We start from the raw sequence: 16,097 nt of genomic DNA on the forward strand, positions 1-16,097 counted from the left end.
GCTCTCTTGCTTATTTTCTTGCAGACATTTCATTATCCAAGCTAGGTAATGGCTGCAAGAAAACAAGCAAGCTCAGAGAGCACCAAAGACTCTCCATTTCAACCCTGAATTACAAATATTCTCTTTTATTGGTACCACATTTTTCAATGAAAGGAATAATCACAGCCAAGTTAAATACTATACACCAGTACTTGAGCCAGCATAAAATTATACCAGGATAAACTTTAATTTTCCTACTAGTGATTCCTAACAAATGGTGCTCTCCTTGTTGTGCTGTACAGGGCACATTAAGGATAGATTGTTCCTACAGTGGACTGGGGCTGGAGTTTGGGGGGAGAAGAGGTTGACAGATGACTAGACCAGGAATTTTAGCTAAAAATTCACTGTTTTCTGTGTGCATGCATGGAAGCATGACTATCAGCTGATATATGTTTTTGAATAGCATTAAACTCATGTCCAAAAGGAGCTCTTCCAAGTTTAGTGCTATTCCAGAAGAGTGCCAAACCCACTTTCAGAAGCATCCTGAACACCAGCTGATAGGTGCAGGCTTAGCTGTGCCACAAAGCAGCAGAGAGACAGTTCGCTCTAGTTTCAATAAGCAGCCCACTTCCTAACCACATCTCTACTTCTGGTCAGATGCTGATCATTCCTGATGGATTTTCACTACTTAAAGCAGATACTCTAGGACGCAGAGAGGAGACCTGGCTCCATCAGCCCAAAGTCACCACACCTCCTAGAATTCACTTGACAGCACGAAGCTTTGCTTTTCACTTTGGTCAGTGAAGCTTATGAGAGTTTGAATCCATGGCGAAATTTGGTAGGAGAAGAAAGGGGTGGACATTGCTTTGACATCAGTACAGACTTAAGGCTGCCACGGATACTGGTTGGGGAAGAGATGAAGTCCGCGACATCAACTCACAGCCGAAAAAGGACTTGCTGAGGGAGATCGGGAAGCAGCCGGATGCAAGTGGAAACCCGCCCCAGAGAAAAGGCAGCAGCCGGCCAAACCGTACTGTGCCCCCTTCCTTTGAGGCCCTGCTGGACCGAGGGGTCGCTCGGGGTGCCCTGGCCCTCTTCACCTCGGGTAACCACCTTCCACCTCGCCGTCCTTCGCCAGCACCTTGGCGAAGAGCCCCGCCCTGTCTCCTCTCAAAGGCGGAGCGGCGCGATTCACTGAACCGGCCAAACAGCCAACCGAGTGGTGGGGAAATAGGCCAGGCAATGGCGCTTTCCTTCCTCTCCGCCATCGGCCTAACAGACTCGCCGCCGGCTTGATTCAAACAAAACCCCCGAACCCCTAAACAGCAACGCCCAAAGGGCGGCAACGGCGGGCGGGCAGGGGGAGCTGATTCCGCGTCTTTTCCCGGGCAGAGTCACGCGCCCGCTCTCCGGCGCGCGGGCTTGTCTTGTCTATCTTGCACAAGTCGGTCTGGAGTGGATGAGAGAGAGGCGCTTTTGGGACAGGGCCGCTCCTCCTGCTCGGCTCACGCATTTGAAAAGACCCCGCGGTTCCACGTCCGCAGCCGATCCCTGCCTCGCTTGGAGGCGTGTCCCAGGACGGGAAAGGTAGGGCAGTTCGGCGCAACGGGCCCGTCTTGGCCTGAAAAAAGTTCTCCTCCTTCCGGGGAAATCTCCGTGACATCCTGGCCACTTAGTCCCGGTGGGTTTCCAGCGGGGTGTTTGGTTGTTGCTTCTTTCCTTCCCTTCTTCCTCTGCCGACTGTAGAAACAAGTTTCATTTCCGCATAGGAAGCCGTGGAGAAGAGGCTCTTGGCGCTTCCTTCTTTCTGCAAGGCTCCCTTGGAGCACCATCAGCCGATAGCCACGTTATAGATGCTCCTGAGTTTGCTTACTGACCCCATGCTCAGTTCTTCACTGGTTACCATTTTGACTGTCCCTTTTGTTGATTTATATTTCTTGCTAGATCCAAAACTGGTCTTTTCTTCTTCTTCTTTGTTTTTCACCACCTCATAAAGGGGAACTAAATTTAAGTAACCACCTTGAAAGCTGAGCGTTTGTATTTCTTTACAGATGAAGTGTGTCCTCATTTCCAGTGAGGGTGCCGAAGTCCTTTTCTACTGGGCAGATCCAGACTTTTTGGCAATCCTACAGCAGCGATTTGGAATCCAGGATCAGAATGGTGATGAAGTAAGATCTGAAGAGAGAATTAGTACAAATGCAGGAGCAGGAGATTGATGCTGTTGGGTTCGGCTCCATTTAGAAATTGTAACTCTTGAAGCATTAGAGCAAGTGTACCTAAGGTTTCTTTGGATGCCAAAATGGCAGTCTGCCAGCTTTTGCAGGCCCCAGAGACCCATGCGAGTAGATGGAGTCAAATATTTTCAGGCCTGTTTCTACAGTATATGTTTTGTAGTTCAGGGGATTAAAGAGCACAATGGGTCCTTTAAGCCTTGCCAAATCACTCAAGAAAGGAGTAGCTGCCCTGTAAACTTTTGATATATTGCTTTTTGGTCTGCTGTGCAAGACTTAATGTGGTTAGGTATGTTAATAGTTACATGTTCCTGTTTAAGAAATCATGTATAACTTCTTGAAAGGATATTGGGTTTCTGCTAGTCCAAGATATGTGTGCTAATTGGAAGACAAGAATATTTGGTGGTTTTCCTTCTTTTCACAGATACCTTCTGTGGAAGACAGCATCAACACATTGTTTGCCCCCATAATCATCTCCTGTGCAACTATGCTAGAAAAGTTAGGAGACACATACACTTGCTTCTCTGCTGAAAATGGCAAGCATCTCTATGTGCTGCATATGGTAACTATTCACTGCTCAGTATTTCAAGTAATTGGTGAACTTCTAACAAAAAGGGGATAAATATCTTCTGGATGTGCCATTTGTTTTAGGACAGAAATGAACTGTCCAGGTTTGAAATAATATTTTCTCTCTTCTCCCAAAAGAATTTTGTTTCTAGGCAAAATAGAATCTTCTTTACAACTTTGACTTTTTAAAAAATCAACAAATAATAATAATAAAATGGTGTTAAACAACATAGCTTAAAACAGCAATAAGTAAAGATTACAATATCTTTCCCTGACCTGGGGGCCTTCTTATGTGAATTGCATTTTAGTTTTCATAAACATTAGTTCACATATCATTTAGCCACAATTAGGGGAGTATTTCAGTCAAAAAGGAGAGCCAACCAGATTTTTTTCTATAGTTTAGCTGATGAGTCTCTCAATCTTCTCAGTTCTGAGTCTTTCAGTCCCAGGCAGATTTGTATCTGAGGATGTCATAGCCTAATGACTGTGGCCTCAAGCCAATTTGGACTTCTTAATTGATAACTTAGGTAGCATGGATATCTAAAGCACAAGTATCTGTATATGTGCATATGAAATCCCAAGAGAATCATCCTTCAGTATATAGTTCAACTCCTCTTAGATCCAAACTTGAAGGGAGGAGAGGGCTTTCCAAAAGGGATTTCTTGCCTGCAATGCCAGAGAGATTAATAATTGTTTGCAGAGCAAGTGAAAGGTCTAGGTGGAAGCACTTTAAATAACTTTATTCTAACATCCTCCTTGAAGATCAAATTGGTGTGGGAGGATGTTGAATACATGCTTTCTTAAAGTTGGCTGTCCAGAGCTATTTGCTATATTTGCTGTTGTTAGACAAATCCTGCATGGTCACAGTGTCCTGTGGTCAGGTGATCACCATTTGCAACCTCCTGCTGGTTTCCCCATTGGCTTTGCCAGAAGCCAGCAGTAAAGATTGGAAATGGCAATCAAATTACCATGAGATGTGACCACCATAATGTGAGCTGCTTGCCAAGTGCCGGTCACGGTTTTATGACCATGGGACATTGCAATGGCTGCACTTATGAGAAACAGTCCTCTCAATCAATGATGTCATAACTTTGAACAGTTGCTAAATGAGTGATCACTGAACTATCTGTATTCTTTTCCTTTTGGTTTCAGTGTTTGAAACTAAACTTGGTTTTTATAAAAATAATTTATAAATGTCATTTTTTTTTGTCAACCACAAGCCAAATGCATCCTGGAAACAGTATATTGTAGACTGGATACTTTTTGATAAGTCTCAGACAATGTTCTCTAAAGTGACCTCAGTGACTAACCATCATCAGTGAACTGCCTTTGACTTCAAACATGGTTTATTTAAAAATAAAAATGTGCTTAGAGTTTTGGAGCAGTAAAAAGGGCTTTTAAGTAATGTTAGTTTTATGGTAAATGTTACCAGTAGTATGCTGTTGATTTTATTTTCTTGTCCTTGTAGCTGATGCAGTTCTGTGGGTGTGTCTTGCTTTTTTTTTCAGTTTGGTGAATGCCTGTACATTGCCATGAATGGAGATGGCCGTGAGAGTGAGGATGACTTGCGCCGTCAGCTCTATGTGCTCAGAAGATTAACTGAGGCTCACTTTGGTCTAGTCACACTGGACAGCCACCTCTTCCACCGGGAGTGAGTGACTGGGTGAAGATGGGATTTTTGTTTTGCTGGATTCTTCATTGTGGCCTTTTCTTGGATGGAACATCAACCTTTTTATATGTTGTTGTTCAGCTCTACTAACATTAAGCTCCTCTTTTGTAATTGTGCTAAGTGACACGAGGGCAAGATCTTTTTCATTTTTCTCACTCTTGGAATTTAGACTTGTATACATGTTGTATACATTAGTAATCCTGGCCATACTGCTGTAATATAATGTTCATCAACTTTGGCAACTTTAAGATGTTTGGACTTCAACTCTGAAAATTCCCCAGCCAGGAGGCTGGCTAGAGAATTATAGGAATTGAAGTCCATATGTGTTCTGCCCCAGCTACGGATCCCAAAGCACACACAAAGTTTGTACAAAACTTAATTTACTAAAATAACTCAGTCTTTTTCAAAACAAAGGCTGTTAAGAAACTTTTTTAATAGCCTACAAGAAACCAAAGATAAAGTAATCACAATCTTACTAAGGTTGGCAGAAAGCCCAGAAGCAATTTGCAGAGAATCCGGACACGAGTGAGTCAAGTTGTTCCCTACAAATTGCTTCAGTCGGCGTTCCTCCTTAAATAGGCTAAGGGAGTGGCCAATTAGCCCCAAGCCTTACTCTCGAGGAGACCTCCTCCTGAGGAGCCACTCCTGCCTTTTGGCTGCTCTGCGCGCCCGTGCATCGAGAAGAGGCTCCTCTTCTTCGTCTTCTTCACTTAGTGGAGCTTCTGAAGGCCTTGGCTGAATCCCTGCCTCTGGCACCACATCTTCTCCAGCCTTCTCACTGTCTGACTCAGGTGCCAGCTGCACAGGCTGCTGTCGCAACACCACACCAGCCTCCTCGCTGTCAGAATCAGCTACAATCTGCACAGGCCGCTGACGGGCCACGACAAAATGTCTTGAAGTTGCCACAGTTGAGAACCATTGGTGTAATACAACCATCTAGCCAATGGCAGTTCTAGGCATTGTAATTTTCAGGTACTCCATGTTGGGAATACCAGCTTCATGAAAATCTAATATATTCTCTAATGCATATCACTTATGTGTTAGAAGTTCGTCATAAGAAGAGTTGGTCTCTTTTCTGAGACAGAAAAGTTGGGGTTATTTATAATTGATAGGCAAGGACAGCAACATAAAGACTTGTATGCTTATGGTACTTATCAAGAACTGTTGTATTGCTTGATATATTAAGGAAGACTGAATAGTTGGGTTAAAGATAATGACTCTGGAGTGCAGTAGCATTTTCCACTCTAGATAGAAAGGGGGACCAATGGCAAAGTATGGAGGGGAAGGTGGTGAAAGGGAAAATTAACAGTGGCTGTACTCAGCTGATTGGTTGGGTTTGGTTTTCTTTTAGACTTCGCCCAGTAGAAACTGAACAACGAGCTCACATCTGGGGGCTTTTTCAGAGCTTGCTGCAGACTTATAACCAGCTGCGTGAGGAAGACCAGAGTTTTGCTGTAGAGGTAAAGTAGAGTGGAGTTGTTGAAATGCTTGTGAGATACAACATTTTAAGAATGGAGATGGGATGAAGGAATTTACCCTACATTTGTTTAGAGGAATAGGAATGTACTTTATTCCTATAGGGGAATTCAAAGGCCCACAAGTAGGAGTGGAGAGTCTTTTGAAATATAAATGTCCTTCTGCTCATTTTTATCAGGCTGTAGAGCGGCTGATCCACCCACAGTTGTGTGAACAGTGTATTGAATTCTTGGAGCGCCAAGTTGTACAATACATCAATAGCAACACTGAACGTGCTGGACATGAAGTAGTGCATGCTTTTCTGCTCATACACACTAAACTACTTGCCTTTTACTCCAGGTAAAATCCTAGTTCTCTTCAGTCATCTTCTGTCTAATGCAGGTGCCACTTTTCCCCACAAAATATTTAATGCTTCCCACTATCTGGGCCTCCTCCTCTGATACCTTCCATTGTCTGGGCCTCCAATTTGCTTTTTCTGTCCCTTTGAGAAGTTAGTATATGGCTTCCCTAACAATTACATTCTTTTTCTTGGGGATGCTTTGTTTCCAGCCGGAATGCCAGCTCTTTGCGACCCGCTGACTTGCTCACTCTGCTCCTGATTGTGCAGGATCTATATCCCAGCTCTTTTAAGGACCAGCCTGTTCCCGAAGTGCTTGCCCAGGTAAAGAAATAACTATTCCATATAAAGGGAATAAGAATCTCTTGGTTTATCACCCTCTTCTTCCCTCTCTCTGTCTGAGAATCCCTTTGACAACTATTTTGGGATGGAATGCCAAAGTAGAATTAGGAAAAAACAGAATTCTGTGATAGGAATCTTGAATTAAGAACTTTTATTCATATAAATATGTATGTGCCAAATATAGAGATATATGCCACTTTTCCTTTGGAGGCTTAAGACAACATGCATAAGCACTCCCTTCTCCAGTTTTTCTCTTAACAATAAAAGGAATTAGGCTGCAAAATAGTGACTGATCAAAAGTCTTTTGGTGAGCTCTTTTGGCTGAGAATGAACTTAAATCAGCTTCTCTTCACTTCTAGTATCTTAATTATTAAACAGCATTGGCTCTATGAGTTTTGCACAAATGCCCGAATGCTCGAGTCTTTCTTGAATGACATTGTTAGTTAATGATTAGACTGTTGAACTAGAATTCAGATTAGTTGAAATCCTCATCAGCTGTAAATGTCATTGATATTCACTCAACCTATCTAAAATGAAGTTGAAAGATGTAATCAATATATGTTATCCTAAACTCTTTAAAAGAAGAATGGGATGAATGTGACAATTTCTATTTATAGCCTTAGCTCCTGTAAATGCTTATTTTCCCATGTTTTTCTACTATTTTAATTTCCCACAGGGCCACAAAATTAAGTTATGATTAGGTATTGTGAAAAATTAAACACTGGAAAAATAGCTTTTTATAGTGGAACTGGATGCTGATGCCAAACCTGTCTCTTCAGCCTATAGAAGGAGAAATAAGTCTTCAGAGACCTCAAAGCAGTGAGAGTATTCCAGTGAACAGTCCCCTTTACCACAGCACTTCTGAAGAGCAGGTGAGTACTGGCTGGTCTTTGGTCCGATCTTTCAGATACTTAATGTGGCTTGGGATTTGGATGCTGGATGTGGACTGGATTTCAAAAATTAGAATAGCTAGAAAACAAGAAAGCTTCTCTGAGGTTTGGGACAAACTGTATGAGATCCATTCTTTGCCCCGACTGGTTTTTAATTTTAATTTAATTTAATTTCCAATTTATATACCGCCCTTCTCCCTGAGGACTCAGGGCAGTGTACAGCCAAGATAAAAAACATAGAATATAAATATTAAAAAACATTTAAAAATATATATAAATTTTGGCCCGAAAGTTAAGAAATCACAGACTGATTAAAAGAATTTAAAATTTCTTCTTAAGCCAACCTGGCTTGCTGAAAAAGATGGGTTTTAAGGGAACAACGGAAGGCATTGAGGTCATGGATTCTCCTTATCTCTGGGGGCAACTGATTCCAGAGGGTGGGAGCCCCCACCAAGAAGGCCCTCCCCCTGGGGGTCACCAGCCTACATTGTTTGGCTGATGGCACCCTGAGGAGGCCCTCTCTGTGGGAGCGCACGGGTTGATGGGAGGTCGTCGGTAGCAGCAGGCGGTCTCGCAGATAGCTAGGCCCTATGCCATGGAGCGCTTTAAAGGTGATAACCAACACCTTGAAGCGCACCCGGAAGACCACCGGGAGCCAGTGCAGCTCGCGCAGGAGCGGTGTTACATGGGAGCGCCATGTTGCTCCCATCACTACCCGCGCTGCTGCATTCTGGACCAGCTGGAGCCTCCGGGTGCTCTTCAAGGGGAGCCCCATGTAGAGAGCATTGCAGTAGTCAAGGCGAGAGGTGACGAGGGCGTGAGTGACTGTGCACAAGGAATCCCGATCGAGAAAGGGCCACAACTGGCGAATCAGGCGAACCTGATAAAAGGTCCCCCTGGTAACAGCCGTCAGATGTCCTCCAAAGACAGCTGCCTATCCAGGAGGACTCCCAGATTGCGAGCCCTTTCAGTGGGGGCCAAAGACTCGCCCCCAATAGTCAGTGATGGAGTCACTCCATTAACCAGTGATGGTTAATCTCTGTTGCACACTATAAGAATTTCTTCAGGGTCATATGGGAGGAAGCCATGTTGAACTCTGGCTGAGTCAGTTCCCTTCCGCCTTCCCTCAGATAGCGGATGATCTCTCTATGCCTGAAGAGTTCTTCACCCCCAAGGCTTCCCCTAGCCAACAGAGCACGGGTGAGTTTGGGATCAATTGTGGAGAACATTGAGATGAGATTATGGAGAATGTGGGGCATTCTGTTATGGCTCTGAGTAGGACTCTTTCAGAAGAAGTGGGTTGCATATTACTTGGCTGTAGTAAATGGCAACTGCTGTTATCTTGGCTGACTGGCTGGCTGGCTTGCTGGCTTGCTTGCTTGCTAGGGACAGAGCTCTACTACTATTGTGACATAAGAAAAATAATGTTCTAAAGCTGAGAAAACCTGTGGAAAAAGGGATAGGTATTGTTCCAGATGCTTGGATTAGATAGGTCAAAATTTCTTGTGTTAGTTGCTGTCTTTTTTACTTCTTTTCCATTCTTGGAGGTAAGGGTATCTTGAGTGCTTATAAGGTCCATCAATCAGTAGTTATTATGCAGCTATTCCACATTTATTTTTAATGGATTTTTGTGGAAAAAAGAAAATATGTGAGAACACAGAGGCTCCAAGTGGAAGATGATTGTGACTGAACATGTCAGTAAAATTTTGTTTTTGAGGCAGGGGCAAAAATATAAGAAGTCTCTGTTTGGAAGCACTCTTAGACTCTCTTTTTCTGCTATCTGAAGGAAGTGCCTGGACTGAGGGTGTGGATTCACAGAGTGATGGAGAGGTAAATTCTGCTGATTTCTTGGTAAGTACTTGGATTAGGGTTGGTAGTGTTATAATACATTTTTGTACTTTCATCTTTTGGGGATTTACTCTTTCCTATACTTTTCTCTAACCTTCACCTATTTTATCACCAAAGCAGAAATGATTTTAGGGTACCACCCACCCACTCACTGCCCTTCTGTGAGCCAAGCCTTTAGCATAGGATGGCATTCACCTGTTGTCCCCATATGAAGAAAAGAATAACATGAAATCTCTCAAACTCTATAAAACTCCACAAAAGATAAAATGCAGCCATAGAGAAACTCATCAGTAAAAGATGGAGAGAGGCTAGGGACTATTCTATAATGAATCAAAGAGTTCAAGACAGAAGAGCTAACAAGGGATTTTCTTTATAGTAGCTTTTCCAGACCTGGTATCCCCCAGATGCATTACGCTGCAATCTCCATAATCTTCAACCAATATAGACAATCCTCCTGGCTAGAGGATTTGGGGAGGCTTGTTCTGTGATACAATACATAACTTCCATTTTGCATAATATAGATAGATAGTCTACCTATCCTGATAAGCATCCTCCAACCTAGTTCTTTTTTGTCCTGGAAGAATCATTTAAGCTTTGAATAAGTTGCCTCATCCTAATTAACAAACAAACAAACTCTGAGTAAGTGTCCTATTCAAGTGTGAGGGAAAGTGTGGGAAAGTTAGCTTCCTAGAACTCAGTTCTGACGAATATGTGCCTCCTTGTGATCTGCTCTCTACATATTCCCTACTTGCTTCTTCAAATTGTCAGTAGTTGGAGCTGTTGCTTTACATTGCCATCACAAATTCAAAGTAATAGCGGATTATCTTGGCACATCCTTAAATCATAATGAAACAAGTCTTGGAACATTAATCTGAATATATACTGCAGTTCATTTTATTTTAATTCCATGACACCTGTACATTTTCTTCCTAGCTGGCTGAGGATATGCTGCATATTGTAGAATCCCCAGAGTCAGAAGCTACAAATCCACGGAGAATATTTCTGGATGTTAACTTGAAAGAAGGCTACTGCCCCATGATGCCACACACAATGCACTGCCTTTCACTCTGGCCAGGCATCTTGCTGGTACTCCTCACAAAGGTGAACAGAGTCCACAGACATTCATTTGATACCCCCCAGACTGGTGGTTTCTGAATGTCCACCCTTTAAATGTCCACCCTCTTTGCCTTCTAGAACCCCAGTTCCCAAGTAGCCCTTTCTCTCTATCAATTGCTGGATGGAATCCTGATGATAGAAAAGAAATTGAAAGAGGGACAGGAGACCCGGCAACCTCTGCGTTCTCAGCCATTATTTTTGGAGCTCCGACATAGAATGGACAAATTTGTCAAGAAGCTGGGTGGACAAGAGTCACAGGTAAAAATTAAGTTCATCTACACAGAAAACAAGTAGTGTTAGTGGGTGTTTTTGCTCAACCACCCTGACCACCCTAGGGATGCCCTTTCCGTGATGTCCCACTGCCTGGAAGCGGTGCGGGTTTGGATGGGGAGGAACAGACTTAGACTCAACCCTTCCAAGACTGAGTGGCTGTGGATGCCGGCATCCCGGGATCTGGAGGTTCCATCTCTAACGATCGGGGGAGAAACTCTTGCTCCCTCTGATAGGGTCCGCAACTTGGGTGGCCTCCTGGATTCTCGGCTGTCCTTAGAGGACCATCTGACGGCCGTAACCAGGGGGGCCTTCGCAGAGGTGCGTCTTGTGCGCCAGTTGCGCCCTCTTCTAGACCAGGATGCCCTCGCCACGGTCACTCATGCCCTCGTTACCTCTAGGTTGGACTACTGTAACACCCTCTACATGGGGCTGCCCTTGGGATGCGTCCGGAGGCTCCAGCTAGTCCAGAACGCAGCCGCACGGGTAGTTACGGGGGCGTCTAGATACTCCCGTGTAACACCTCTCCTGCGTGAGCTGCACTGGCTGCCAGTGGCGCTCCGGATACATTTCAAGGTGCTGGTGCTCACCTATAAAGCCCTTCATGGCTTAGGCCCGGGATACTTGCAGGACCATCTCCAGCCGCTCTCCCACCGTCCTGTGCGCTCTCACAGAGTCAGCCTCCTCAGGGTGCCGTCGGCCAAACAAGGTCGGCTGACGGCCCCCAGGAGGAGGGCGTTCTCTGTGGGAGCCCCGACCCTCTGGAATGGATTGCCCACCGAGCTCAGGATAGCCCCCGACCTTCTTTCCTTCCGTCGCGAGCTGAAGAGGTGGCTCTTTCGTCAACTCAACTGATCCGTTTGGGGATACACTGTCATAATTTTAAACTGTTTTTAATAGGGTTGCTGATTTTAATTTATTTCATTGTGATTTGTATTGGAATTTGTCATTTTGTAAGCTGCCTTGACTCCCTAGGGAGAAAGGCGGCATATAAATCGCAATAATAAATAAATAAAATAAATAGGAGGAGGGCTGGGCTAATTACTGATAAAATCTAATCCTTCAGCATGAGATAGAATTGAGTAGACCTTTACCATGGTTGAGATCCCACTTTGCTTTGGGAATGATAATGAGACCTCCTAGATAAGAAAGGAGCTGAACTTTGTTATGCAATGGATTCTGAATGCAGCTTGTTTCTCTATGTCCCTCAGTTGCAGAATACTTGGCAGGAGTTAAAGAACAAAATTTCCTCTCGAAGTGACCCTGGGACTTCCTTGGAGTGAGTATTAGTCAAAATTATCACATCTGCTGACTGATATGCACAAGTAAATTCATCCATTCAAGCAGAATACATTTATGGGATAGCTTAAATTTTGCACCTGTGAGTATTGAGAATAGATATCTTGTTTAAAAGAATTAACAAAGAAGAAACAAAGACGTTCAAAATTATATATAGCATATAACAAGAACTAAAATGTAAAAGAGAGAATAAGCAGGAGTGGGCAACTTGTTGCTTTCAGAGCTCCAACTGATTAAGATTGCTAAAAACTGGAGGGACAGGAGACCATTTCCTGAGGTGGGAAGCAGATGAAAACTGTAGTTTAAAGCTTAAAATCGGAATGCTATAACTTAAACAAAACAAGAGATTGTTTTGTCCAGTGTCCACCCTAAAGTTAAAGAGTGCAGTACTTCAGCTAATACTTTCGTGCAGAAAATATACAGAAAACATACTCAAATATTAGGAAAAGGAAAGGAAAAGAATTCCATATGGATAATTATTTTTCCTGGGTTGCTGATATGCTCCTTATAAAAAGTAATTGTAGAAAAAAAATGCAAGTCCAAATCAGGTGTGACGTTTAGAGTGAGTGTTCTAAAAACATACTGATATTTATTTTCTTTCAGGCTTTTGCAGGCATTTTGCAACGTCCGGCGGCAGCTCTGTGCTGTATACCGGCTTCTCTTCCTTGGATCTCCAGGGGCCCAAGGCCTGCCTCAGAACTTGCTGGAACGGGTACAGCAATTCACACAGTGAGTGAGAAGGAGCAGAAAGATGAAATTGCAGCTGAGAGTCTGGGGGGTTGCAGGATTTGTAGGTGCGAAGCACTGTTGTTCATGACTTGTGTGCATAAACAACATTAACATTTTATTTATTTATTTTTCTCCATCTTGTATTGTCAGGGACAAGCTCCAAGACTGGAAAGACTTCTTACTGGTGAAGAGCAAGCGTAATGTCACCATGGTGTCATATCCTTTGATTTTTACCATTTTTCCCCATCTTTCCATTTTGGTGGGGAATGCTGGAAGATCTATAGGAAAATAAAGGGGCTCTAGAGAAGGGAGAGGGAAGCACTGGGCAAAATACTGTTTTGAAACAAGTATGGAAGCAACTTTGACAGAGAAGGAATTTCTTGGGAAAACAGCCTTGAAAACAAGAATTTCTTTTCCATCTTCACATGCACAAAACCTATTTAGTGTTTCCCTTAGGCATGTGGCAGAACAGGAAGAGAAGAGCACAGTTCCTAAGTTTCTCAGGTTTTGGAACAGAGCCATAAAAACATTGTGTTGAAGGATAACAGAAATACAGCAAGAAAGTACCCATACTCCTAGACAAACATTAAACTCTAAAGAAATTAAATAATAGCTCTGTTATTCATTCAATTCTATGTTTTAAAAAATAAGGATTGGGCTCTTGACTCCAAAAATTCTATGAAGTGTCTAAATATTATTGTAGAGAGTGAACGTTTAGATCTACTGTTTGAGCTGGTCATGGCCAAAATGGAAAAGATGCCTATCTTTAACCAAGTTCTTAACTTGCTTTCATCCACATATTTGGAAAATTTCCCAGGGCTTGTGCATTTCATCTATGTGGATCGTACAGTAGGACAAATGGTGGCTCCATCACTTGGCGTATCAGAGGAATCTTCTTCAGAATTAGGCAAAGGACCTCTGCTTGAATTTATAAAGAAGAAGGTAATGATTATGTGTCTGTATTCACATAATTTTAGTGGGAGATTTTGAATTTGAGATTTGAGCTGACTCTTAAGGAAACTTTTACCTTCCTATTTTCTGCCTTTGGTCCACAGGTGTGGTCACTGGTGGCTTTGGCTCGAAGCTACTTGCAGAAGGGCTACACTACACTGATGGTCCGGGATGGAGACTACTATTGTACCTACTTCCTCTGGTTTGAGAATGAGCTGGTAATTGTGGAGGAACCTGGAGCTCAGAGGAGAAGGGGGTGGGGGGCAGGATGCTATTTTACAACTTAGTATATAAAAGTGGTTGATACAGAAGTGGTTGATATACCACCCTTTCTTCAGTGTGGTGCAAATAATATACAGAGATTTGCTTTGTTATACCCAAATTAAATTCATAATCCTTCCCCATTAAATCCACAACTGGCTACTCTTAGTTTCTTTTATTTAATTGGTATAATTTATGGCCAGGGAGAGTCTCTTTTTCTCCTGCTGCTGCTTAAACAACTTGGAATCAGAAACCCTTCCTGATTTATTGCAGGTCTTTCAGATACCTACCAGTAAAGCCGGATTTACTCATCTTTGATGAGGTATTGGCCTTTCCCAGCTTTGGGGATGAGCAACTAATGTGGCAATTAAGTACTGACGACAGGAAGATAGTGCAGACTGATGTCCAGTCTTTCTGAAGAGCACTAAGATGAGGATGCCTTCTTTAGCCATGAGCTAAAAATACATACATCTGCTTCAGTTCAAAACATCTTTTCCCTGACAGTTTCTTTCTGTTTCCATGTAGGGATATAAGCTGGAGGTTATGGAAGTGCCAGTGCTTTCTGATGATTCAGTTCCCATTGGGACACTGGCAGGTGATTATTACAGGTAAGCAAGGTTTCTGACTCCATAGATACTGATGGGTGCAGAAGGGATTTGATTCAAGCTCTGTGATTAGATGAAAAGGACAGTGTTTACAGCTTAATTAACTGCCTCTTCCTCCTAGCAATGGTATACTTCACAACTTTGAAGTGTGCGACTCCAACATTAGGTCTAAACCTATACTGTAGTTATCTTTGTATGATATGAAGTTGAAAGGTGTTGTAACAATCAATATTCTTGCAACTTTATCTTTTACTTTGCATAACATTGGGAGAGATCTTTAAATTGCCTAAAATTGTATGGCTATATTTTAAATTTTTGTAAGCCTGTTGATAGTTGAAGTCCAGGGCTTTTGTCTTTTGCTGGAAAGACCATTGAGGCTTTGTAGAACTTTCTTAATTTCACTCTTTCACCACCACCCACATTTACCCATTTTCTGACCCTCTCATACAGGAAACTGCTCCGTTATTTCGGCAGGAAACATGCCAATGAAGTGGTGAAGTGCTATGAGCTGCTGACCATCCATCTGGGCATCATGCCAAATGAACTTATGATCCAGCAGGCACGCAGCTTGGCCCAGCAACTGTGGGAGCCAACACGCATCCCCTTGCTTTAGAGGGCTTGACTGGTGCTCAGTGCAATTTGGCTGTTTTCTTCTTTCTGGACTATGTTGCATCTCAGGTCTCTGCTGATTTTACTTCAGTGGGACAGGTCTAACTTGGGTAATGTTTTAACTTGACCTCCATTGGATTTTCAGAGCTAGGAGATCAATGTGTTCATTTGTTTTCCTTCACAACATTGAAGAGCTCCGTCTTGGATACCAAAAGCGATTCATGTCAGAGCACAGCTACTGACCTAGCATTGGCCCTTGGTGTGAACTTCTGTTGGAGAACTTGCAGTGCAGGACTTCCTTTCTTGTAACTGCACATCAGAATTTTGACTCAGAAGCCCATTGGGCACAGCTTGTAAACTTATATGTTTAGTATAGTGCCTCATTTTGTTAGGCACTTCATTATCATTAAATATTTATCCTAGACTTGAGAAATGTAATATACAATAACTTAGAGCAGAAAAGATAACATTTTAGGCCTCTTATAAAATACAGAAGTGAACCAAGAGAGTGCCGTCCAACACCCTGGCTAGATCCTAGCTATCAGTCTCTTATCACTCCAATTCAGTTTTTAAAATCTTATTTGTAAGTGTCTACATATCCAATGAGAGTCCTAAATTGCAACCATTCTGGTTTTTTAAGATTTTTTTAAGAATGCCTATGGGGCCCAGACAGCCTTCGATTAATGCTTAAGCAAATTAAGTACATGCTCAGGGTCCCAATGGAAGGGTGAGTGGGATGCCACAAAGTTTTTTCACCCAGCTATCATGCCCTTAATTCTTTCACTGCCACTTTCAATTCAGTGTTTCTTTCTTTTCCCAATTATCTACCTACCATGTTCAACTTTAATTGTATTATTAAAAATATTTCCTTTTGCATGGTGACTGACTAATGTTAAAAAGTGTCAATCTTAACGTAAG

General features: G+C 42.8%; 1 protein-coding gene across 4 annotated transcripts; it reads left to right on the plus strand.

Moving 5' to 3' along the window:
* Positions 1-778: 778 nt before the first annotated feature.
* On the plus strand, positions 779-16,061 carry HPS1 (HPS1 biogenesis of lysosomal organelles complex 3 subunit 1). 4 transcript variants are annotated; one of them, XM_087872778.1, is made up of 19 exons: positions 779-1,566; positions 2,031-2,147; positions 2,635-2,772; positions 4,286-4,428; positions 5,798-5,906; positions 6,101-6,261; positions 6,472-6,583; positions 7,381-7,473; positions 8,622-8,691; positions 9,278-9,342; positions 10,273-10,440; positions 10,534-10,713; positions 11,937-12,004; positions 12,628-12,753; positions 12,904-12,968; positions 13,550-13,695; positions 13,809-13,922; positions 14,491-14,573; positions 15,021-16,061. In XM_087872778.1, the coding sequence occupies exons 2-19, from the start codon at positions 2,031-2,033 to the stop codon at positions 15,181-15,183; spliced, it is 2,121 nt and encodes a 706-aa protein (XP_087728904.1). In that variant the 5' UTR covers positions 779-1,566; the 3' UTR covers positions 15,184-16,061. The 4 variants fall into 4 exon arrangements, with proteins under 4 accessions (XP_087728904.1, XP_087728903.1, XP_087728906.1 ...); XM_087872777.1 differs by having other exon boundaries at positions 930-1,084; XM_087872780.1 differs by having other exon boundaries at positions 1,030-1,201.
* The last annotated feature ends 36 nt before the right edge of the window (positions 16,062-16,097 follow it).

This window comes from Pantherophis guttatus, chromosome 6, assembly GCF_059756535.1.
Source record: "Pantherophis guttatus breed Tessera chromosome 6, ASM5975653v1, whole genome shotgun sequence".
In the NCBI taxonomy this organism is placed as follows: Eukaryota; Metazoa; Chordata; class Lepidosauria; order Squamata; family Colubridae; genus Pantherophis; species Pantherophis guttatus.